At 44.5% G+C, this 26,895-nt stretch overlaps 1 protein-coding gene across 1 annotated transcript in view; it reads left to right on the plus strand.

The window, feature by feature from the left end:
- Window positions 1-26,895, plus strand: part of EBF2 (EBF transcription factor 2) — a 273,200-nt gene that overhangs the window by 197,815 nt on the left and 48,490 nt on the right. Inside the window, exon 8 of the mRNA XM_056860924.1 lies at window positions 23,479-23,596. Within this exon, the coding sequence (XP_056716902.1) occupies window positions 23,479-23,596 (118 nt within the window). The remainder of the gene's footprint in view (window positions 1-23,478; window positions 23,597-26,895) is intronic.

The raw sequence follows: 26,895 nt of genomic DNA on the forward strand, positions 1-26,895 counted from the left end.
GTGTGGCGTACTTCAAATATCCCTCTGTGCCTTGGGATGAAGGAGAATGAAAGAGATTAGCAACAGTAGGTGTGTTTTATGGTTGATTAGGAAGTGGCTAGAAAGACATGCTAGTCTGGGGTGGGAAGACCCTGAGCTGCCATTTCAAATAGCTTCCCAACTTGGTTTAAGGAGGGAAGTTTTTATGTTTCTCAAGCCAACTGAAAATACTCAATTTCACTTCTTTATTCAGATCATACATGTGATTATTTTTGTGCCCTTTTCTATTTCCTTGTGCTGATTTTCCCCATAAGAACTATGTGTTTTTCACCATCGTTTATGCATTAGTAAATCAGCATGATATGTATATTATGTGTTGATGGCATAAGCATATGGGTCAGTACTGTGTTAATTGCATATGAAAACCATACGGTTTGTTAGCATAATACAAATGAATATTTTTTTAAAAGCACAAAGTTTAGGCCCCAGACTCTTTGACTAAAATGTAGATGGATATAAAGGTGATGAAATAAGTAACATGTAGTAGAATGTGAGGACAGACCCATATCATTCCAGTCTCTTCACATGCACAAAGTGGGATACCCTTTAAAAAAAAAAAAAGCATATAGCTCTGCTTCTGGAAGCTGAGCTCTGCAGCTTGTAAGTCAATGGCTTGTATCATTTTCATGTATTTTAGGAACAATCCCAAGACTTCCATGCAGGGGATTATCACAGCCCATTCCTGAGCCTCAAGGATGAAAGTCCTTTGCAGGCCAGGAAGGGGCTGCGCCAGCATTGGGACCCCCTGCGCCAGCAGCCGTGCCACTTACACCACATAGAGTGGCCCCAACGCCAGCGGGGAGACCCGGACACCGGTTTCCCAAGGACACCAGCTGGGCCTTCCGCCAGCATCCCACCATCGCAAAGCCCCATGCCAGCGTCCTGGAGGGCATTCCCGGGGCATGCCAGGGAGTGGAGCTGCCAGTAAGCAGCTTCCTGTCCCCTTTCAGCCTAGCACTCCAGCGGGCAGAACGGTGTTGCTGCGCCTGCTTTCTCAGCTCCACCTAGGGTTGCCAACTTCCAGGTAGTAGCTGGAAATCTCCTGCTATTACAACTGATCTCCAGCCTATAGAGAAGTCCCTCCTCTCCTCAAATGGCCGCTTTGGCAATTGGATTCTATGGCATTGAAGTCTCTCCCCTCCCCAAACCCCACCCTCCTCAGGCTCCGCCCCAAAAACCTCCCGCCAATAGCAAAGGGGGACCTGGCAATCCTAGCTCCACCTACCTCACATAGTGTTTGTTGTGGGGAGAAGAAGAGAAGGTGATTGTAAGCCGGTTTGAGACTCCTTAAAGGTAGAGACAATCGGGGTAAAGAAACCAACTCTTCTTCTACTATGATAAACGGTGTCCCAAATCCAGTCATTTCTTGCTAGATTTCTGATATGTATCCAAAGCTCCTCCAGGTCATAGGGCTGCCCTGTTCATTTCCACAGACCTACCATATTTGAATGTGCCTTCCTTTGTGTATGTGGAGAGATGGGCATTCTCATATTCCAGAGCCATGAATGCACGTCATTGCTCATGTAGAGTTTGGGTATGGGAGCAAAGTTTTGTAGATGTCTTGAATCATTTCTTTTTCCTTCCTGGTTCTAATTTGGGAAAAGAAGGGAGGGCAAAGGACATTTCCTGCAAGTTGTTAAATTAATTTAGTTCTGATCCTCTAAACCACTTGGGCACATTCTAATGGAAGCTCCACGCAGAGACAGATTGTTGAATCAGACTTTTTTTCTCTGTAACGTTTTTGGCTTCCTCTGTGGACTCATTTCGCAACAGTGGGAGAAGCATCACAATGCCGCATACTTTTCATGCAGATTAGATTATCTGAAATAAATGCTGCAAAGGACTCTTTGGGGTTTCTTCTCAAGATCACTTGAGATGGCATAATTGGCCACTGGCTTGCTTTCGCCATTCAACAGGCAGTAAAGGGCTGGAAAGCATTTACAGTTCTGTGCTAAGCACTTTTAAAAAATTCTGGTTGATTTTAAAATGGAGTGTTTTCACAATTGCTAAAACAAACCCAAAACTGTTTGTAAACATACTTTGGAAAAGCGCAGCCTTTTTCAGGGCTTCTTTTGAGGTAGTGCAGAGACCTGGAATCTGTCTTCAGTTAGGCTTGCCAACCTCCACGTAGTAGCTGGAGATCTCCTGCTATTACAACTGATCTCCAGCCCATAGAAATCAGTTCACCTGGAGAAAATGGCCGCTTTGGCAATTGGACTTTATGGCATTGAAGTGTCTCCCCTCCCCAAACCCCGCCCCCCTATCTTCAGTGTTGAATGAAGCAGCAGTTAGGAAGAGTGCTTCTTTTCTAAGGATCTTACCTCCTTGGGGCAAGAGAAGGATAGAAGTGTGACAGATGGATATGGTTTGGCCTTTGGGTTTTGAACAGTTGGCTGCCCATGTTTTGTATGGACATTGGAGTCCACATAGGCAGGAGCATGAGATGGTAGAACCCCTTAAGATTGTGGGCAATGAATCGAAGCTTTGAATGTTCACAAAACAGAACACCATGAAAATAGGAAAACTAGCCGAGCAAGGAGAAAGATTCTGCCTCCTCTTCCATGGGCTGTGCTGACTTTCTATTTGCAGGGAGTTTTTAACATAGAAGAATGTTCCCCAAAAAATAATCTGCCATGATTTTCCACTTGAAGTAGAACAGCTCCTTCTACCCCACCTTGTTTTGCTTCATGTAGGAACCTGGCCTAACTGCCAACTCTCTTAGGTCTGGGATATGTAGTAATCTTTTCAAGTTAAGCATGCTTTTGACCACAATTTCACCTCCATTAACGTGTAAACTCAAAAGTGATTAGAGTGTGTTAAAGATGAGCTAAACTGTATTAACTTATCTTTAGGCACTCACAGGGACAATTTATCATCTCTTCTCTCTGCAGCAGAATTCTCCATTAGCATCTCTGGGAAATTTGCCGGGCTGAGAAGAGAAGAAGGGAGAGAGTTGCTACAGATTGTTTTTCCTCTACCCATGTTGAAAATAACAATAATAAATATAAAAATTTCACATCATAATAATTTTGGCAAAACTAGAAAAACATGTTAGTGTAACTGCACGGTTATAAGGGAAAGTACATCAGGAATTTCATATTGTTTCCAGATGTCCAGTGCCGTAAAGGATTCTCTCCCCCCCCCTCTGTTGGAACCATAACAGGAATTTTTTCAACATTTCACACAGGGATTGATAAGTCACATGGATTTGGGCACATGTATTGCAGTCACGCAGCTCTTTTTCTAGCACAGAAGGCATTTCGAGCAACGCGCTTTCCTGGCTTGCATTGTTCAATGCCAACAGATTTGGACTGCCGCTGGCCCTCAATTAGGCGGCAAGGGTGTTGACAGCCACACACCACAGTAATCTTATTATTCCTGCAATACATAAGGATGATTTTGAATTTCTCATCCCGGATGTTTTGGAAGCCAACGCGGTGTAGTGATTAGAGTGTTGGACTACAGCTGTGGAGAGCTGGGTTCAGATCCTTGCTGAGCTGCAAAGCTCACTGGATGACCTCGGGCCAGTCAGTCACTCTCTCAGCCTCACCTACCTCACACAGAGTTGCAGATAAAATGGATGAGGATCCAAACATGTATACTGATCTGAACTCCTTGGGTGAAAGGTAGGAAAGATGTTTTCAGTAGATCCCCAAATCCTTTTTCTATTTTGGTTCATTCTTGTGTGCCCTGGGATTATTTTTGTGCTCTTTTCTGACATCTGCGTGACCAATAAATCAAGAGTTCGGGAACATTCATACGTAGGGTTGCCATTCCTGGAAATTTAGGGGCGATGGTTGGGAGGGCAAAGCTTGGGGAGGGAGCTCACCAGGGATGTCATGCCATAGAGTCCACTCTCTGAAGCTGACATTTCCTTCAGGGGAACGGATCTCTGTAGCTTGGAGCTCAGTTATAATTCAGGGAGATCTCCAGCCCCCACCTGGAGGTTGGCAATCCTTACTGGCTCCTGCTTTGTTCCTAGGCACAATTCAAAGTGGTTGTTTTTGATCTGGAAAGCCCGACATAGGCTGGGACCAATGATCCTCTTCTATAACTCTATTACGATCTTTTAGCGGTAGCTAAAAAGGCAAATGAGGTCTTCGGCTGCATCAACACAAGTATAGTGTCCAGATCACGCGAAGTGATGGTATCGCTTTACTCTGCTCTGATTAGACCTCACCTAGAGTACTCTGTTCAGTTTTGGGCACCACAATTTAAGAAGGATGTAGACAAGCTGGAACGTGTCCAGAGGAGGGCAACAAGGATGGTGAGGGGTCTGGAGACCAAGTCCTATGAGGAAAGGTTGAAGGAGCTGGCTTTATTTAGCCTGAAGAGGAGAAGACTGAGAGGGAATATGAGAACCATCTTCAAGTACTTGAAAGGCTGTCATAGAGAGGATGGTGCCGAGTTGTTTTCTGTTGCCCAAGAAGGTCGGACCAGAACCAATGGGTTGAAATTAAATCAAAACAGTTTCCGCCTTGACATTAGGAAGAATTTTCTAACAGTTAGAGCAGTTCTTCAGTGGAACAGGCTTTCTCTGGAGGTTGGAAACTCTCCTTCCCTGGAGGTTTTTAAAAAGAGGTTTGATGGCCAATTGTCAGCAATGCTGATTCTGTGACCTTAGGCAGATGATGAGAGGGAAGGCATCTTGGCCATCTTCTGGTCACTGGGGGTGTGTGCGGGCGGGGGGGGGGTAGTTGTGAATGTCCTGCATTGTGCAGGGGGTTGGACTAGATGACCCTGGTGGTCCCTTCCAACTCTATAATTCTTTAATTCTGTGATCTTCTTCAAAGGCTCTTCACTGGGTTTACCCCCACACACACAATGGTAATGAGGTAGGTAGTGACTAGAGAAAGACCCTTTCCTATGTGGTGCTCCTTCTCCTGAAACCCAAGTGACCACTCTTCTGTTTCATTCTGATTTTGATAAAGCTTTGGTTAATTTGCTTCTGTTCCTTGAGAATGATTGTGGTTTTATTTTGTGCTGTTGTTAATTTAATGATCTGGGATTTTGGTTCAAACTGGATGAAACACTGGAAGATCTGCAAACAGATCTCTCATGGATTTTAAAAAACAACAACCTTAATGGCAGCTACCCAAGGGTGGGGTGATTTGAATCAGAGCTGCACTGTGCAGGGAGGAGAGAGAAATGCTTCCCTCCCACTCCATTGTTTCAGCCTCAAGTGCTCCACCCCAACTGCAATTTGCCCCATTGGGGTAAATGAATAGGCTGCCTCTGTGTTGCTGTATATTTTTTCCCAATGGGATAAACAGCAGCTCTGAGATTACGAAAGGAGCACAGGGAGAAGGGTTAAATCTCTCTCCTCACACACGGCAGCTCCTGTCTGAATCATCTCTAGTCTCACCATAATACCTAAAGGTAAAGGTAGTCCCCTGTGCAAGTACAGGTCATTACTGACCCAAGGGGTGATGTCACATCATGACATTTACTAGGCAGACACTGTTTACGGGGTGGTTTACCATTGCCCTCCCCAGTCATCGACACTTTATCTCCAACAAGCTGGGTTCTCATTTTACCGGCCTCGGAAGGATGGAAGGCTGAGTCAACCTTGAGCCGGCTACCTGAAACTGACTTCTGTTGGGATAGAACTCAGGTTGTGAGCAGAGCTTTTGACTGCAGTACTGCAGCATTACCACTCTGCGCCACGGGGCTCCATGCCGCAGTTCCTACTGAGTGGTTTCTTAAAAAGCAATGAAGATACATTCACAGACCTGCTAGCATTTCATCTGGTATGGCCATGAGTTACTAGTTGTTGTGGTTGTTTTTCCCTCCAAATTGATCGCTGAAAGAGTTTTTTGGTCATACTTTATTTCGTCATTACCTCTTTGAACAACAAATGTGGAAAACTGGAACATAAATATTTCTTTCAAAAACAAATGAATATATTTTTAGCCAGGGCTTGTCCACATGTCCATGATGTATACCACTTGTGGTGCCATCCTAAGCAGAGTTACACCCTTCCAGTGAACTTAGAAGGGTGTGACTCTGCTTAGGTTGGCACTAGAGGTTATCCAGACCTTGTTCTTATGCTGGGGAAACTCTCCAAAATGATAACCCCCTGCATTCTGAAATGTACATTCTCTGAGGGAGTAAGTCATTAGATAAAAGGTAAAGGTCCCCTGTGCAGGCACCAGGTCATTCCTGACCCATGGGGTGACGTCACATCCCGAAGTTTACTAGGCAGACTTTGTTTATGGGGTGGTTTGCCAGTGCCTTCCCCAGTTGTCTACACTTTACCCCCCGCAAGCCGGGTACTCATTTGACCGACCTTGGGAGGATGGAAGGCTGAGTCAACCCTGAGCCGGCTACCTGAAACCGAATTCCGTCGGGATCAAACTCAGGTCGTGAGAAGAACTTGGACTGCAGTACTGCAGCTTACCACTCTGCACCACAAAATTCTGAACACTTTTTCTAGCATAGTCAGTTAAATCCCATTCATACATACAAAGTCCTTCATGGCCTTGGGCCCTTGTATCTGGGGGACCACCTCTCCCCCTATATTCCACCATGTCAGCTTCACTCGTGCCCTGCAGGTGCCAGCCTGAAAATAGGCAAAATCAACAACTGCCCGTACACATGCTTTCACCATTGTGGCTCCTTAGGGGATAGCCTGCCTGATGAGGTCAGGAAAGCTCCCACTCTCCTGGCTTTCCACAAACTATACAAAACTGAATCATCCAAGAAGACTTTTCTGCACAGGTAATAGGTTTGGCACTGTCCAAAATGGTTCACAACCCGTCTTGGATAAATGACTAGGGACTGTTGTCTATGCTGCCGTTATAACTTACTATCAGTAGGATCCTATTATGTAATTTTTACGCTGCTTGATGTGTCATGTTAATACTTATGCTAGGCTACAGTGCTTTCTGGTTGGTTCCAGAACTCCTAAAATACTTATCAGTATTTTTTTTGGGGGGGGTCCCAAAAGCGGATCCCGAATAATGCTGATTTCCCCCCCAGCATTTTTTGGGCCACTTCAGCCCTGCTGCCATTTAATTTTTAACAAGACTAGGGGGAATCCCATCTCCCCCTCTCCCCCTCACTAACCTGCTGGCTGGCCAGGCTGGCACAGAACTCCGATGCCACTGTCTCCGGATTCCACGTGGGTCTTGGAGGTGGCATGTAGGTCTGCGCTGCGGGCCACTGGCCGCCTGCAAACTCTATGTGGGTCTCGGAGGCAGCTCTGCACCAGCCGTCGCTGCCACCTCTGGGCTCCATGTGGGGCTTGGGGGTGGCCACCACAGCTGTTTGACACAAGGTAAGTAAGGGGAGGGGGAGATGGGGGTAAAAAAATTTGGGAAGATATTCCTGATATGGGGGTTCAGGAATATCCAGGTTTCCTAAAAAATGTCAGGTCCATTAGACCCAAATCTGAATTTTACTGAATTCCTTTTTTGTGCACCCCTATTGGTTACCAAATGTCCCATTTCGTTGATTGTTTTGACTCACTGGGTGTAATTCGCCTTGAGTCTCTGTGAGAAAGGCAGACAATAAATAGAGTAAATAAATAAAAATCAGTGGGACTTTCCTGGAGTGCAGTGTTTGATACCACTAGATTTGGACTATAGCTCAGTTCAGCTCAGCTCAGTTTCTCTGGCATGGAACCATTGTATTTGAGGGGGATATGAAAGCTCTTTCTGTTAACGTATTATCTGAGGTCACTCAGTCGCGCATATAAGTCACCCCTTGACATGACAGCTATCAGAGGATGCATGAATTTTCATTTTTCAATCAAATATATTAGAGGGAGATTTTGAGTTTATAATCCCTGCAGTTTGGTTTTAAGAATAACCATGCCGTTGGTAACTCTACAAACTCAATAAAGAAATGCAAAAGCTTGTGACAGAAATATTAACAAAAATTAAAGGGAAGAAATACTAAAGATTTTTGTTTCTTTTAATTTTAAAATAAGGGTACTCATGTTCAGCCTTAGATTGAAGTGGTACAATCCAAACCCTGGTCAACCACCTCATTGAGAAGGAACCTTGGCTATGATCCATCAAATTGCAGTTTGATGGTAGAAGTTAGCGTTCCTAGAGACCAGTGTTAGACCTCTTTGCCATGAATGGCTGGATTATTTAATTTATTTGTTTCAGTGTCTATCTTACCTTTTCTGAAAATTTAGGGTGATGAATAGCAGTTTCTGATAGTAAAATATTTATTTATTATTTTATTTATTTAAAACATTTATGTGCCACCTTTCCAGCCAAATAGAGTCCTTAAGGTGGCAAACATCAAAACATTAAAACAACATTTAAAATAAAGTATCTCTAAAATAAACAATTCAATAAAAACATAATAAACCCACCAACTTACATAACGACACAATAAGAGAGGAGGGTCAATAACAATTGTGCTAGGGATATGCCAAATGAAACAAAAAAAGAAACGAAAAACCTTCACCCACTGTTGGACAACAACAGAGGGAAAACTAATTAAGAGCTAATTAACAGCCCATTCCTGAGGATTGGGCTGAAAGTGGAGTAGAGGCAGCAGGACCCCACCGCCAGAGTAAGTGCCCTCTTATCATGAAATAAGAGGCACTTACGCTGGCGGCGGGGGCAGTTCTGTCAGCGCCTGGGCGCTGTGGAGCTTCACGGTGCTCCTCTGATGCCGCAGCCTCTCTGGGACCTAAATGTGTGTGTGTTAAGTGCCATCAAGTCGCTTCCAACTTATGGCGACCCTATGAATCAATGTCCTCCAAAGTGTCCTATCTTTGACAGCCTTGCTCAGGTCTTGCAAATTGAGGGCTGTAGCTTCCTTAGTGAGTCAATCCATCTCTTGTTGGGTCTTCCTCTTTTCCTGCTGCCCTCAACTTTTCCTATAATGACTGTCTTTTCCTAGCATGACCGTCTTTTGACCTAAATACCAGAACAGAAATGTGGCGCCAGCATGGGGGGGCATTCCCAGGGCACTCCCAGGGGCGGAGCTGACTGTAGTCAGCTTCCTAAGCCCCTCCAGCCCGGGAATGCCCCTCCATCAATAGCATTGTTGCACCCGGTTTTTCTTGGCGCAGCATCGCTGTTTGCAATGGGGCTATTTTGCCCATTTTTGATTTTTTGTTTTTTAAAAGGCCAGGAAACCTCTTTGGAGGCGCCACGGCAGCACCTCGGCCACTCCATCCCTGGCCACTGCAAGGCGCAGGAATGAGCTGTCAATATAGTGATCAGAGTTAATAATCATAATTTAGAGACATTGAACTGTGTCAGAGAACTGGTAGTTTGTGGATGTGCCCTAACATCACAAGACCTTAGTTTCAGAACAAGGCTTAGAGACTGCAGTTTTACCATAGTTGCTTTTTATATTAAAGTTGTTCAAAGCCAGTTTGGCAGTGTTTACCTCTGGACCCAGAAATATGGCATTGAATATTACATTATTGCATTATTACAGAATTACCATATTGCATCAAATGTTTCACGAATTACTTATTACATTAAATATTACATTATGTACATTGGACAAAATCACCCTGCACCTACTTAACCCTTGGCAGTTAAAAGCCGAAGCAAGCAAGAAAGTTTTACAGCTCTTGGGGAAGGGAGGTGGGCTCAGACGTTAATGGATGTCTAGGGGGCTCTGACTTGGATAGCCCAAGGCTAGCCTGTAGGGCTGTTGAAAAAAAAATTCGGTAAAATTTGGATTCGGCAAAATTCGGCCCGTTTTGATTCGGGCCGTGCCAAAGTCCGAACTCCCCCGCTTCGGATCCCCGAAATTCGGGCGAGATCCAGAGTTCGGGGGAAAATCCCCCCCCCGCGCGCCTTCAGGGGGCTCCCCTGAAGGCGCGCAGGGGGGCCTTTAAACAGATCTTTAATCTATTTAAACAGATCTTTAATCTATTTAAAGGGTGCGGGGGGGGGGGGCTTTAAATAGATCTGTGCCTCCCGGCCAGCAGGCACAAATCTATTCCACGCCCCCCCCCCCCCCCGCACGCCTCCTCTGGACACATTCCAGCTTGTCTACACCTTTCTTAAATTGTGGTGCCCAAAACTGAACACAGTACTCTAGGTGAGGTCTAACCAGAGCAGAGTAAAGCGATACCATCACTTCGCATGATCTGGACATTATACTTCTGTTGATGCAGCCCAAGACCACATTTGCCTTTTTAGCTACCTCGTCACACTGCTGACTCATGTTCAGTGTTTGGTCTACTAAGACCCCAAGATCCTTTTCACACACACTACTGCTCAGACAAGTCTCCCCCATCCTATAATTATGCATTTGATTTTTCCTACCTAAATGCAGACCTTCCTAAATGCAAATTTGGATGGCAGACCTCCAAGGAATATCAGGGTCATGACGCAGAGGCAGGCAATGGCAAACCACTGCTGAACGTCTTTTGCCTTGAAAACCCCTATGAGGGTTGCCATAAGTCAGCCATGACTTGATAGCCAAAAAAGGGAGGGGAAGTTCAAATCGAAAGCGGATCTCCAAGGATGTCTTTGGACATGTCATTGGTAATCATTTCATACACTGACATTCTAACCAAGGGAAGGTACACTCGGTTCTTAAGAGTCATGAAAGAACATGAGGGAGCAGACAGTTTCTGTGGTGGGTCAGGCCTTAATTGCCCAACTCATTAAGGGATGTGTAGGTCAAAATCACCACCTTGCATTGGGTGAAAAGGCCAGTATGGATAATGGCAGAAGTGTGTAATGTGCTTTCAGTCACCTATCCCTGTCGGGATGTAGCCCACTGCCTTCTCTGGGAGCTTCCACTGGAAGCTTCTGGACCACCATCGTGATCACCCTGAATGAATTATAGTCAACCTTGCCTTATTTATTTATTTATTTATTTATTTAAATATACATCCAACCATTCCACAATGCCCAAGGAGGCTTCAAAAATGCATACACTGTTAAAACCTAAAGCACATAAATGTACATCATGTTAAAACTGCTACTGCTGCAACTTATGTCACTACCAGCTGCCAATCAGAGTCATTTGTTTGGTGTTTCTACCAAAGGAACGCTGAAATAATTCCATTTTGCATCTTTTATGGAAGAGTGTGGGATCCTTCCATCCCATATCTGGCAGGCTGTTCCAAACAATGGGTGTGGCTACTGAAAACAGGGAATGTAAGGATGTGTCACTGGCCACCAAGATTAAGTTAATTCATGCCATCATATTCCCTATTACTATGTATGGGTGTGAAAGCTGGACGTTGAAGAAAGCTGATAGGAAGAAAGTAGATTCCTTTTAAATGTGGTGTTGGAGGACAGTGTTACAGATACCGTGGACTGCCAAAAAAAACAAATCAGTGGGTTATAGATCAAATCAAGCCTGAACTGACCCTGGAAGCTAAAATGACTAAACTGAGGCTATCGTATTTTGGTCACATTATGAGAAGACAAGAGTCACTGGAAAAGATTACAAAAGTTATTTTACTGCAAAAAAAACCTAAGTAACTCTTTAGCCATCTCCAATGGGCAAGGTTCTAGCTATTCTAAAGTATTCATCCTTTCCATGGATAGTCATGAAGTAAATGGGCAAATCATGTTACCTCATCTCTGGGCAAGGAAGGTGCTCTTGGATGAAAATCCAAGGGTTACTGTGGACACTTAAATTTTGTGCTGCCCCGTCCAAAATTAGGTGCCGATTGTTGGGATGACCTGCCTTACTATCTATGTACAAATAGCGTCCTCTTAGCATTTTATGTATTTTATACTTTTTATACTTGTATTTATGTATTTTATACTTTTATAAGAACATAAGAAAGGCCTTACTGGATCAGACCAAGGCCCATCAAGTCCAGCAGTCTGTTCACACAGTGGCCAACCAGGTGACTCTGGGAAGCCACAATTTTTGGTTTTAATATCGATGGAATGTTAGACAACCATTGACTATTCTTCTGTATATGACTGGCTATATGCCGTATTAATAAATGACTGACTGACTATCTCATCTCTGGTATTTTGCCTCTTGGAGGCCCTCAGTTCTACATATTGCCTAGCAATGTAAAAGAAGCTTGCTGACGGGGTAGCCATTCAGCAGTTATACTAACAGACCTGAATCTCCAGGGATGTGAGTCCGAGGCCTTTCACCAGTCCAAAATACCTTGAAAGAAAACAAAAGCATGTCATGTTTTATGATCTTGGGTGAACAAGTGCCACTGATGGATATGCCATCAGAAGAGTATTGGTGGAGGGAGGGAAAATGTACCTAAATGGTTAACAAGGTAATGGTAAGAAATATTGACCTTGATTTGTTTAGCTAAGATGTAAAGATTTCTGAAGGTCAAAGGTTTTCTTGTGTAGTGTTTTGGAGTCTAACTGTGCCTGACCCTCTAACATTAAGCTGCTGTGGCCTGCAGTTTTGAAGAGTGAAGCAAACCGGGAGGAAAGGAGAAGGGGGGAGAGAACAGGAAATGGAGTGAGGTGTTTCAGGAAGTTGTCAGGAGTTGACTGATTGATTCCAGATGGAAAGGGTCACCCTCCATGACCCAGGAAATACTCACTGGGGGAAAGCAGTTGGATGGTGAAAGGGGAGGGCCTGGGAGTTAGAGACTATGGTGGAATGTCCGCTCCCTTTTGAAAAAGCCATAGACTTTTAACTCTTCGGTATAAAGCATGAGTGGTGGTGGACTGTGTTCAGCACGAGATTTAAGGAGCCTAGGTTAAATAGCAATTTCATATCTGCAATTTTAAGTGACCTTACATTGTTGTGTACAGAACAAGTAGATGAAAGCTTTGCCATGAAAGAAACCAAGAGTCCAGCCCTATGAAAAGAGAATTGCTTTGATAGATCAAGCCAAATGTCCTTCTAGAACACTGCCACAAACAGTGGCCTGCTGCATGCTCCAGCAAACACACTAGCAAGTCATGCCCATCCACTATTGTTTGGCCCTGGCATCTAAGACTCATACGAATAAGAACTCAGGCTAGATTGAGATCTGCCTAGTCTAGGGTTGCCAACCTTCAGATAGTGGTATATATTAATAAAACACAGCTGGTGCATGACAAGGTGTATTAGGTGCACTAAATAACATACAATAACAAAGACAAAAACGATGTACAATGCTATATAAATAGTCCCATAAGGGTACAAGTATCAAAAGTTCAAAATGAGTAGGGAAGAAGTCTTCATGAAAAAGTTGCAAGGGAGACTATCGTTTCTATTCTTCTTCAGCCCCGTTTAGTTGAAGTCTATATGGATGTACATATCAATTTCAAATTCATTCCATTCTCCCATAGGGATGAAGAAAGCAACTATGTAGAATCTAAGTAGTAAGGTTCCAATTCAGGATACATCATTTCTGATACATAGTTGCACAGAAATGATGTATCCTGAATTGGAACCTTACTACTTAGATTCTCCCTATGGGAGACTCGTCTCCCTTGCAACTTTTTCATGAAGACTTCTTCCCTACTCATTTTGAACTTTTGATACTTGTACCCTTATGGGACTATTTATATAGCATTGTACATCGTTTTTGTCTTTGTTATTGTTGTATGTTATTTAGTGCACCTAATACACCTTGTCATACACCAGCTGTGTTTTATTAATATATACCAGCCTTTTCTGTACTCATTTCCTTACCTGTGGTATCAGTACAGAGGTGTTTATTTTGGTTGCTCAACCTTCAGATAGTAGCTGGAGATCTCCTGCTATTACAACTGATCTCCAGCTGATAGAGATTAGTTCACCTGGAGAAAATGGCCGCTTTGGCAATTGGACTATGGCATTGAAGTCCCTCCTCTCCTCAAACCCCGCCCTCCTCAGGCTCCACCCCAAAAATCTCCTGCTGGTGGCGAGAGGGGCCTGGCAACCCTAGCCTAGTCCAACATTCTGTTTCAATAGTGAGTCTTCAGTTGCCTTGGAAGCGCATAGGCAAGAGATGTTTTAACAGCCGCACCTTGAAGTAAATCTGGAAGCCTAGCCATCATACTTAATAGTCCCAGAGTGGCTATTAACTGCAGTTACCACCAAATAAATGCTAAAGATGAAACTGAATGGCCATTGTGTCTTCTTGCTGTCATAGTCCATTACAGTGGAGTAGCTCAGCACAACTAGGATTTTAGAATTTCCATTTTATCCTCATGGCCAGTTCACAAATAGTAAACAGCAGCTTCAAAACAATAAAAAAGTTCATGTTCTATCAAGCACTCAAAATTGTTCTAAATTTTATTGCAAATGTTTTGCATATAACTATTTTTGCATTATTTTCCCACAAGCATCCCTGTCCCACTCCCCCATCTGCCCAATCCACCTGACCGGGCGGGGGGGGGGGGATTAATTTACAGAATATTAACTTACAAAAGAAATACTTTCCCTAATTGTCTTGATCCTGCTGGGTGCATGGGACATCACTCAAGTTAAGTATTTTATTGCTCAAGTGGTTGCTGAAGTATTACCGGCATATAACCTGTAGGTTATATGCACATATCTTCAATCTGAGGATAGACAGCCAGTCACCGTCAGGGATGCAATATCTTCGTATTGCCTACATTTAGCAGGGGGTTAGACTAGATGGCCTCTAAAACCCTTTCCAGTGCTATAATTCTGTATGCACATGAGCCTGTTCATTGAACATGTCTTGTGCAACATATGGTTTTTGTGATCCAGTGCATGATTATTTGGGGCTTTAATATGAGAGACTTGGGCCCCATTGTTGACAGTAATATTAGTTTACAAATTCAGTTGGGACTCCAGACTCCTGGGTTGAGATCCCACATACCCCTCACCCAGCTTTCATATGCACAGTTCACTGTGTACTGCGCATTCATACACACATATTGTATATATGCAGTTTATGATGTATAACCTATATATAACCTGCATACATAATCTATTGGGTGGATCAAACACCTGTGCTCTTGAAGAGTAGCAGGAAGGAAGGTCTGTGCTTAGATCTCCTAAGGCTGGCAGCCATGGGGGCACCCAGATTGTATCTCCCTATGCTATTTTCCTGAATGAAATGAATTGCCATGGTAGAGGGAAAAAAGGTACCCATACTGCATTCTCTTTAGTAGCCAGTGTGGGAGGACACTTTCCAACAGGGAAACAGCATGGGACAAGGTCTAGAAACCTCTTTCCCACTGCTGTAACTCAAATCCAACTCAGACTCCCTATGGCCTCATTTTAGCCTTTAAAAACCTGGAAGATCTACAACCCTAGCCTATTAACAGCATAGACTTCAATGGACTTGAAAGGATGTAACTATGTTTAGGATGACACTGCCAATCAAGTGACATGCGGTTTGGTCTTGATATTCCCAAAGACCTTGAGCAGAAACAACATGAGAATAACATATAGTGAAAGGTGAATCATTTGGGTTTCCCTGCTTCTTCAACGTCACATGAAAAGCCTCATATAATGATATCCCTTTGGAAAATGATTTTCATAACACCCTAATATCGTGTTTCAAAGTATTTCACTTATTTGTCTGTACAAATGCTGTGCTGGGAAAGCTGCTACCACTGTATCAGAGCAAGCAGTTTTTGCATCCAGACTAGGTGGGGAGGGGTTGTAGCTCTGTAAAAGAGCATCTTCTTTGAATGCAAAAGGTCCCAGGTTCAATCGCAGCAGTTAGTAGGTGGTGTGAAAGGCCTGAGACCCTGGAAAGCCACTTCCTGTCTAAGTAGACAATATTTTAATTGACAGACCAATTCTTTGGTTCATTATAAGGCCACTTCATGTGTTCATGAGTGTTTAATAGGGCCAAGAGTATTTTTTTTTAATTGTGCGAGTAGCATCAGGCAATATACCTGTTCCATCTTACCAAAGCCTTGGGAGCTACCAGTCTCAAAATGATGGCTTGGTCAGTGGAGCTAGTCACAAAATGGCAGTCTCTCCAAAAATTATAGCATTTCAGAGCATGTCTACAGTGCTTAGATGGTGAAGCCTTCCCTGTGCTGTTTTCCCAAAGCAAACCACCACCACCTTCCTCCAGCCAGTGTGGTGTAGCGGTTAGGAGAGGTGGACTCTAATCTGGAGAACCGGTTTGATTCCCCACTCCTCCACATGAGCGGCAGACTCTAATCTGGTGAATCTGGTTTCTCCACTCCTACACTTGAAGCCACCTGGGTGACCTTGGGCTGGTCACAATTCTCTTCGAGCTCTCTCAGCCTCACCTACCTCACAAGGTGTCTGTTGTGGGGAGAGGAAGGGAGGAGATTGTAGGCTGGTTTGATTCCCCTTTAAAAAACATAGAGAAAACCAGCATATAAAAACTAACTCTTCTTCTTCCTCCAAATTGTAACTTGCCCTGCAGGGATTTTTTTTTACAGACATCTCTGTTTACCCTAAAAGAAGCAATTAGCATCTCTTATGCAGGGAGGATGAGTCAATAGCATCCTGTTTCCCAAGGAGGCCAGACTAGGGCTGTCGATTCGGTGCTTCCCGAACTGAAAAACAGCCGAATTTCCCCTGATTCGGCGGTTTTTAGTTCGGATGGAACCGAACTCAAAAAAGGCGGGGAAATGGGGAGCCAAATTCAGCGAGTTCGGGGTGTTCGGCGAATAAATTCAGCAAATTTGGGGTTCAGTGCAGCAGCATAACCGTCAGTTAGTAAGCAGCATTCTCCCGCGGCCAATCGGTGGCCAAGCTGGGTCTTCTGCTGGCCAATCAGTCGCGATTGAGTGCATGAGCCCAGCTGCTGCGCAGTCCAGGAAGAGAAAGAGAGAGTATCTGTTTGTGAGAGAGAGAGATCCCCCTTGGGGGGGGTGCATGTGCACATTTGTGCCATTCTGTGGCTGCAGGGGTAGAGCCCCCAAACTTTCAGCATAGCTTCAGAGGACCCTTCTTGCAAGAACCCCCAAGTTTTGTAAAGATTGGGTCGGGGGGGCAAAATATGAGGCCGGGAATATGAGGCCCCCCCACCCTTAATGTGCATCGGCCAAAGCTCCCATCCCCGACAAACAGCTGAGCTGTGGGGAGCAAGGGCGGGGCAGGTGCGAAGAAGATGGAACAGAAGACATCCACAGTAAGACCCATTTTGGGGCTTTTCTCTATAATTTTTCTCTCTGTGTGTGGGGGGGAAGCAGAGTCTGTGTGTGTGTGGGGAGAGGGAGCAGTTTCTGTGGGTGGGGGGGAAGCCAAAGGGGGCTTTCGCCCATTCTGCCTGGGGGGGGTGCCCCCTCGAGTCTCTCTCTCCCTGGTTTGAGGGGGGGGGCTTCAGTTGTGTGTCCTCAGGTTTTCCCTCATTCACAAGATCGGTCTATTTTGATGCTTGCTCAAAACTGGTTTTCCAATTGTGACTTAAAGAATGCATTTTCCTGGTCCCGAGTCCGCTGCAAAAGGAGAAATTCCACCCCCTCCTGCTCCTTATGCATAGCTAGCGTGCTTCTGTCCCTTTCCATGGTTTGCAAATTCCCAGGCATCACGTGTTGCTTTGCATGGTTGCAAACGTGTTGCTTTGCATGGTTTGCAAACTTCTTCACACCTGACTTCTTCACACCTCCCCCCCCCCCGCTCAGCTGTTTGTCAGGGCTGGGAGCTTCTGGAGTGGGCGGCAAGCTCTGCTAATTGCAACCCCCCATTGTCAGAGATGCACATTAAGGAGGGGGGATCCCTTTCGGGGCCCATATCTCAGCCCCCCCTGACCCAATCTTCACAAAACCTGGGGGTTCTTGCAAGAAGGGTCCCCTCAAGCTACGCTGAAAGTTTGGGACCTCTACCCCAAAAAATGCCCCCCGGAGCCACAGAAAGGCGCAATTGTGTTTTTAATGGCTTTATTCAGCCGAATTTTTCCCCGAACTCCGGATCTCATGCCGAATTGCACGGACCCGAAACGGGGGAGTTTGGACTTCGGCATTTCCCGAATAAAAACGGGCTGAATTTTGCCAAATCCGAATTTTACCGATTTTTTTTTCAACAGCCCTAGGCCAGACAGCAGCCCCTGGGAAACCCACAAGCAGAGGAAGAAGGCCAATAGCTCTCTCCTGTTATTTTCCTCCAGCAACTGGCATGCAATGGCTCTGACCTGGTGGGTCCATTCAGCCAACACAGCTTATTGCAAGATTATCTTTGCCAACTGACCTGGAGAAAAATGTCCTGTCCCTTAACATGATGGTACTGGCTACATGCTACAAAATGTCCATGAGTAGCATCATCCTATTAAACCTCTGTTAAAAGGGCAGGTCATTCTTTCCCAGGTGGTTGGCAACCCTAATTCTTATGAATGGTCAACCGAAACTCTGTCCCTTAATTTCTGTTCAACCCAAGGTCACAATGTACATAAATCTGTATACATATGAGATGAGTCACAATCTCACCTCCTCACTACGCTCAGGCCCTGGCTGTGGAGGTTCCATCTGTTTACCCTGTGGAAGTTCCATCAGGGGTTTACCCTGAAATGTGTATAACCTGATGTGTGTAGGGTCCAAAAATTGAAATGACGGGTCCTTTTGGTCCCACCTTGTGCGTATGGTGTACACGTGCAGGGTCATCTGTAGACAGGACCTTGTAGTTAAGGAGGTAGGACTGAGGACAGGGTGATGCCAAGACTGGACTGGAAAGAGTCCCAGGAAGCTGCTATTTGCAACTGATCTGGCTATAGGTCAGTTTCTCCAGTGGAGAAAATCGGCTATAGGTCAGTTTCACTAATGGAGAAAACGGTGCCTGCCTAGTATGGTTGCCAAATCCAGCTTGGTAAATTCCTGGAGATATAGGAGTAGTGCCTTAGGAGGGCAGAGTTTGGGGAGGGGAGGGATTTCAATGCCATAGAGTCCAATTGCCAAAGTGGCCACTTTCTCCAGGTGAACTGATCTGTATTGGCTGGAGATCAGTTGTAATAGCAGGAGACCTCCTACCACCACCTGGAGGTTGGCAACCCTATTGGGGGGAGAGGGAGCTTAGCAAAGGTGTGATCCCGTAAAGTCCTCCTTCCAAAGCTGCCATTTCTTTCAGAGGAACTGATCTTTGTAACCTGGAGATCAGTAGAAATTCCGGAAGAATTCTTGGCCCCCACATTAATGATTTGGATCCTCCCTCCCTCTTTCCATCCAGGCAAATGTACTGCATATAGTTCAAAACAGTGTTCATAAAGATATTTCATAATACACTGTGGTTGCCTGTTTGTATGCTGCAGACACACACATATATATGTTTATACCTCCATCCCAGTGGATGTATATAATATAGTGTCTGCATGTGTGTGGTTGGATTTGTGTGTGTTTGTGTGTGTGTGTACTGTATGCTTGTGCAATAATACACACTTTGATTTACATTTGGTTACAATTTAAAATCTTCTCGTAAATATTTCAGACACTGGAATAATTCAGCTTTATTCCCTTGCTGCCGTACTGTGGTCTGGGCTGGCCAGTGAGAGATTAAAATTTATTTCCATTGTTTAAGAGAAAATAATGAAGTGCATCTGAGTGGGCTCTGTTATGTCACAGGGGAAATGTTCACATTGGAATAGAGTCTTAACTCCACCCAAGTACGCAATGATGAAATCTGTTGGCACATAAAAGCAGCACATTTTGTGGCAGGAATGCGAGAGCAGCATTAATGTACAGTATGACAAGGGCCTTTTGGAATGAATTAAGTTTGTCTCATGAAAAGAAAGCATTCTTTCAGTCAGCATAAAATTCTCCATTAGAGCAGGTTTTCTTCCTGTAGGCCAAGCACAGTTTATCAACTGTTAAAGGCATAAATTCTTTTTTCTGGACTCCATTCGGATGCTTTGCCAAGCTGTGGTTTAATTACGGGACCTATGATTAGTGTGAAGGTCTGAACATGGGTGTCATGGGTCAGCCTGCTGAAGCATCTGCCAGAGATCAGTCTGCTGAGGCTTCCTCAGGAGTAGAAGTTCTGGAAACTGCTGCCAGTGATGGGGAGGAACCACAGCAGGCAGGGCAGGGGCAGGCAGTTGAGGGTGCTCCATCCCTACAACCTCCCAGGGCAGAAGACTCACCTGGCCCCAGCAGTAGTCCCCCACCACCGCTGCAGCAGCGACGCCAAAGGGGCAGAACTCTCCTCTTCCAGCGTAGGAGAAGTGCTAGATTGCAAGCACTCCGGGGGAGCCCTGCCAGTTGACGACAGTGAAGATGATGAGTACCCTCCAGCAAGGGCTGCTGAGTCAGAGGAATCAGTGACAGCTGGGTCCTCTTAGCCTTATTTTAAGCAAGCATTAGGAGCAAGGCTGATGTGGGAACAACTTGTATTTTCACTCTGTGTTACCTGTGAGCTACCTGTTTGGACCCCTGTGTGTATCCTGGACTTTGGACAGGACTTTGACTATTCTTTGGCACTCTGTTTACCTGCTTCTGACCCTTGGCTTATTTAGGAAATTAGACTGGACTGAGACCCTGCTCTTGGATTACGCTTTGGCTATTTGTACCTGGACTCTCTTGATACCTCGGTTGTGAACCCAGACTGATATTGACTCCACTCCTCTGCCTCTGGCCCTGGGACCTGAATATGGGCCACTCCACTAAGTATAGCTAGTTAGAATACATCAAACTAGGATCTGAAACCATGGTTCGAAGTAGGTTTATGAACCCCAGTTGGTCTTGACTGTGATGTCACATGACATCCTGGTTTGATTTTGCCTTGTTTCCTGGTGGTGCTCTCATCACAACTCAGCCAGGGGCACCACCTGAGTTTTTGGGGAAGAGCAGAAGTCATGAAACCAGGATTTATTGAGGCAAACCAGGGTTTCACTGTGAGCTCAACCCTGTTTTGACAAACAAACCACAGTTAAAATTAACCATTGGTTTACGTTATGTCAAAGGAGCCCTGTGGTGCAGAATGGTAAGCTGCAGTACTGCAGTCAAAGCTCTGCTCACGACTTAAGTTTGATTCCGACGGAAGTCGGTTTCAGGTAGCCGGCTCAAGGTTGACTCAGCCTTCCGTTCTTCTGAAGTCGGTAAAATGAGTACTCAGCTTGCTGGGGGTAAAGTGCAGACAACTGGGGAAGGCAATGGCAAACCAGCCCATGAACTTAGTCTGCCTAGTAAAAGTCATGATGTGACATCACCCCATGGGTCAGTAACCTTAACCTTTTTACATTATGTAAAGAACAAACTCCAGTTAATTTGTTGTCAGAACAAATCTGGTTTATTCTCAGGTTCACACATCCCCTCCACCCATTCACAGAACTCAGAGTGAATATTTCTGAGTTTAGGAAATCTTTGGTCTAACCGCAGTTTATTGCGACATCTGAATTACAGTGGCTTCATCAGATTGTATTTGTTTCTTGCCCACAATCCAGGATTCTAGCACTAAAAGTAGTTTACACCCTTATTATATAACTTGATTACATTATCTAGAGATGTACAGATGTGCCCTCTTTCATTTTTTTTTTTTTTGTATGTTGTCGTGAGTTTTGGTGCTGGTGTTCCCAATTATCTAATATAGCTGCTCCCAAGGAATTCTGAGAGTTATAGCAGGGGCTGAGAATTTTCAGAATTCTTTAGCCACACACAAAAGTAGAATTTCCCTTTTTGCTTGAGTAGGTGTATAGAAGGAACCCCGTGGTGCAGAGTGGTAAGCGGCAGTACTGCAGTCCAAGCTCTGCTCACGACCTGAGTTCGATCCCGACGGAAGTCGGTTTCAGGTAGCCGGCTCAAGGTTGACTCAGCCTTCCATCCTCCCGAGGTCGGTGAAATGAGTACCCGCCTCACTGGGGGTAAAGTGTAGATAACTGGGGAAGGCACTGGCAAACCACCCCATAAACAAAGTCTGCCTAGTAAACGTCGGGATGTGACGTCACCCAATGGGTCAGGAATGACGTGGTGCTTGCACAGGGGACCTTTACCTTTAGGTGTATAGAGATGTCCTTGGTGTTGATCGCCATTGTGTGCCTGGGTCCTTTTTTGAAAGAGGAGAAGGAGGAGCAGAAGAAAAAGAATAGTTGGTTTTTATATGCCGACTTTCTCTACCACTTAAGGGAGACTCAAACCGGCTAACAATCACCTTCCCCTCCCCACAACAGACACCCTGTGGGATAGGTGAGTCTGAGAGAGAGTGTCTTGCCCAAGGTCACCCAGCTGGCTTCGTGTGTAGGAGTGGGGAAACAAATCCAGTTCACCAGATTATCCTCTGCTGCTCATGTGGAGGAGTGGGGAATCAAACCCGGTTCTCCAGATCAGAGTCCACTGCTCCAAACCAACTGAGATCATCCTCGGCTAACTTGAGCCACACCTTTCTGTGGGTTTTTTATTTGTGGTCTCTGGATGTACTTGGCTTTAATGCTTTCTCTTAAAACTATGTTTTAAATTATTGTAAGATGCCTTTAGGGTTGCCAGCTCAAATACCTGGAGATTTTGGGAGAGAAGCCTGAGGAAGGGAGGGACTTCAACGGGTATAATGTCATATAGTCCAACTTCCAAAGCAGCCATTTTCTCCAGGGGAACTGATCTCTGTCACCTGGAGATCAGCTGTAATAGCAGATCTCCAGCCACCACCTGGAAGTTGGCAATCCTACTTGAATCTGGGACTGGTGAAAACCACTTTGTTTATTATTTAAACATTTATATCCCCCTTTCCTCTTGGTTCACAATGGCTTCCAATAATAGTTAATAGTTATTTAGTGTCCTAAATAAATAGATACAGGTAGTTGGTCTGCTGAAAGTATCTTTTCATACACACTATTGTGTATGCATAGCTAACCAAAATAACCAGTAACTAGAGGCTGGCATTTTCAAAACCACCCCATTGACTTAACAACAATGCTGCCCTTTCAACAGACAACTGGTCCATGCTATTGATTTTTTTTTTTTTTTTTTTTTTGCTGCTTAGGAAGTGTGTTGAGAAAACTGTACACAAAGTCCTTTAGAAACAAGAGCCTTTTAAATACATGCTATAATACACTGGTCTTCAGACCAGATCTGGGACCCTCAGGGGTTGCAAGTCCTTACAGCCCTTAGAGAGCCCCCATTTCTTATTCCTTTTTTGAACGATCTGCTGCTAATGCACATACATGGAGAGCAAGGGCATCACAACCCCTGCCTCAGTTTCACAAGGAAGAGCAGTAAAATGGCAAGTTGAAATCACTCAGTGGTGGAGAGGATTCCCTCTTAGCACAGGCAGGGCTCTTGTGCTAAGTCTTGTGACTCTGATATCAAAGGACTGCAGTGTCACGTTATGCCCTGTCATGTGCTTTCCATTAATTGTGTCCCATGCTGCTGCCTGGAGAGTAATGGTGGGTGAATACCACTGATTAAGTGCATGCATTGTGGATGCAATGATAGTAGTGGGTGTGGGGTCCACCTGTGAAGTGAGCCAAAGGACTTCTTTCTGACGTGCCACTAGCAACAAGTATGTGTTGGAGGAAAGTAGGAGCCATTTCCAGTCTTCGGTATGTTATGTAATGCAAGACAGAAAGATTTCCCGCCCTGCCAATAAGGGAATAACATCCCACAGGGAACAATTTCATTTTACAAATTGAATGGGATTTTTAACTTGGTTGAATAATTAATGCATTGAACATGGATCGGTGAAAGTAATTTACCTGCCGTTTTCTTTTCCTTCCAGGTGGTGTTATCAACAACAGTGAATGTGGATGGGCATGTACTGGCAGTTTCTGACAACATGTTTGTTCATAACAATTCAAAACATGGACGGAGAGCCCGGAGGCTTGATCCATCTGAAGGTATGTCCCTTTGATCACAGAGTCATCCATAAACTGTTAAAGAATCAAAGCAGCAAAGTTCTGGCCAAGTGTGAGTGACAAAGAAGGGCACCCCCCTGCTCCTAATTACCAGTAGTTCTAATTTTCTGGTACCTGTCTTTGTAAATCCATCAAAATAGTAAAGCCATAAAACAGAGATAGGGAGAACAATGTTGTCTCCGTGTCTTTGGGTCTCCATTGAAGGAAAACATATATATGCACCGTCAAGTCACAACTGACTGATAGTGACACCAGCTGGGTACCCAAGGTTGACCCCAGCAAGCAGTTTTCAAGGCAAGAGACAAACAGAGGTGGTGTACCATCGTCTTCCTCAACAGACTGCTCCTTGGTGGTCTCCCATCTAAGTACCAACCTGTTGAGCTTCTGATATCTGACAAGATCAGGCTATACCATGCCACCTTCCTTCCAGTGGGGTATAAATATCTAAATAAATAAATGTCAGAGCATTGGTTCATCTAGCTCAGAATGACCACCGGCAACTCTCCAGATTCTCAAGTACCATACCTGCTACCTGAGCCACAACCTTTTCTATTTATTTTGGAGGAAAGATTTCACAAACTATTGTTACCGTGAACAGCTGGACTTGCCATTCAGAGTTCAGCACCCTCCTCAGCCTTGCAAAAATAAATCTGTGAGTGAGGATCAGGCAATCTGTATAGGCAGATTAATACAAGCATATGAACACGAAGGCGCCACTCAATGCACCTCTCTCTCTCTCTCTCTCTCTCTCTCTCTCTCTCTCTCTCTCTCTCTCTCTCTCTCTCTCTCTCTCTCTCTCTCTCTCTCTCTCTCTCTCTCTCTCTCTCTCTCTCTCTCTCTCTCTCTCTCTCTCACTCTCACTCTCTCTCACTGCCACCAAGTCACAGCTGACTTACGGCGACCCCGTAGGGTTTTCAAGGCAAGAGACCTTTGGAGATGGTTTGCCATTGCCTGCCTCCACGTTACGACCTTGGTATTCCTTGGAGGTCTCCCATCCAAATACTAGCCAGGGTCAAGGCTGAGAGCATGTGGCTGGCCCAGGGTCACCCAGCAAGCTTCCATGGAGCGAGTTGAGATTTGAATCTGGGTTTCCCAGGTACTAGTCCAATACCTTAACCAATACACCACACTGGCTCTCACGCACTCTCTTATCTTAATCTAATTGACAGGGTAATTAGGATAAAGTGGTGCAGGGAACAACCACTTTGGGTTCCATTTCTTCAGCAGAAAATGTTAGTATCTTTAAATAAATAAATATTTAAATAAGTCACATAAATTGCTCTAAATTCCTTGGAAGAAGCAGGAGATAAAATGTGGTTGTTTATTGAATAGTATAAAGTATATAATTTTGTTTTTCCTTGAATGCCTCCTCCTCTTTCAGGAAATTATATTCACCTGAATTTTTCCCTGCTCTGCTGCATTTCTAATCTCTATTTGTCTTGTGTCCTGGATCTGTCCTATGCATTTTGCGGTCCCCCATTTCCTAGACCTTCTTACTCACCCATACAATACCGGTATTTGATATACCATGGAAATCTCTAAACAGCACACAAGCCATGGCCACATGGAAAATAATGCGATTTTTTAAAATGTCAAATTAATTAAAGGATAGCTTTGGATTTAGTAAAAATGCTCCTCCTTACAGTCATTTTCATGTACTTTCTAAGTTTATCAATATATACACTTACAAAAAGCATAGGTATAAACATAGCAACATTTAGGATTCAGTTTTTGACATTGGTCAGCCACATGCTCCTTTAAATTTGCAAGGAGGGCAAGAAAGCAGCACTTATGTCTTGTTTATGCACAGACATCTGCTGTTTAGAGGTAGATTGCCTGTGACCTTGGAGGTTCCATAAGTAATAGCCATTGGTAACTCTATCCTCCATGACTATCAAATATTTTAAAAGCTATCTAATTTAGTTTGTCATCAGAATACTGGCATTACTTTCTTCCTGCCTCCAAATAAAAGGCACTAGCAGCAACTCTTCTGTGTGCAGTTGATCTGTGGTATAAGAATGCCTCTATTTCAAAAGAGCAATAGAACTGGTACTTTTAAGTATAAATATACTTGCTGTGGATGTACACTTCATGTATCTGATGAAGTGAGCTCTGACTCACGGAAGCACATGATGGAATAAATTTAGTTAGTCTTTAAGGTGTCCCTGAACTTTTTAAATTCTATTTCAGAATTTAAACCATGATCTTATGGTATCAATCTAAAGATTATTTTGAATTCCTCATTCCTGCAGTTTTGACCCCCAAATTCCTGTGTCCAATTTTGCTTCTCCCTTCCTTAAAAAAAAAAAAGTCCGACATTTTCTCTTTGCTCGCACCAAATATTTGGCAAAATGTATGCACTTTAAAATGTTATTTGTGGATGAGTAAATCAGTATTATACCGACGTTGTATGTATCCATGATATATACTGTATGTATAAATCACTTGTATAAGCAATATGTGTGTAAACAATGTCTGAATCCACAAAGCCAATTGCAAAAAGCAGAGAACTCTGTGGAGAAAAATATGAAGCTAATATAAAAAGAAATTAAGCTGGGCACGTTCGCTCATCCATCCATCATTTCTGGGCAGTGATGAAAGTGGAACCAATTTCTTGCAGGAGTTGTTTCATTTGCTTTTGTAAAAAAAAAAAAAAAAGTGAGTTATCCATGATACTCACACACTAAAAATGTGAAGAAAGGTAAGTAAACTATAATTTGGAAACTGTAGAGTAGACTCTGTGTAAAACTTGCAGGGCTGGATCTTGCAGGTTTGTTCTATCAATCTCACCCAATTCCCCTCCTGACTACAGCCCCTGTCCAGGATGGCTTTGGTTCATGCAGGTCCCACGATCCTCAGCATAGCCATTTTGGGTGGTCAAAGGGGTGATTCTGGAGCCCTGGGCCAAAAGTCCAGGATGGGCCCCCAGAATCACCGCCTCCCATTGCCCCCACGCTGGGGTCAAGCAAAGGGTCGCCCTCAATCAGTGCAAGGTAGGTGGGTGCTATCTAGGGTTGCCAACCTCCAGGTAGTAGCTTGAGATCTCCTTTTATTACAGCTGACCTCCAGCCAATAGAGACCAGTTCACCTGGAGAAAATGGCTGCTTTGGCAATTGGACTCTAGGGCATTGAAGTCCCTCCCCTCCCCAAACTCCACCTTCCTCAGGCTCTGCCCCCAAAATGTCCAGTCAGTGGTGAAGAGGGACCTGGCAACCCTAGTGCTATCACCAGAAGTCACCTGCCCACGGCCCAGGTGGAGCAGGTATAAGCAGTTGCTGCCA

Source organism: Euleptes europaea, chromosome 14, assembly GCF_029931775.1.
Source record: "Euleptes europaea isolate rEulEur1 chromosome 14, rEulEur1.hap1, whole genome shotgun sequence".
Lineage (NCBI taxonomy): Eukaryota > Metazoa > Chordata > Lepidosauria > Squamata > Sphaerodactylidae > Euleptes > Euleptes europaea.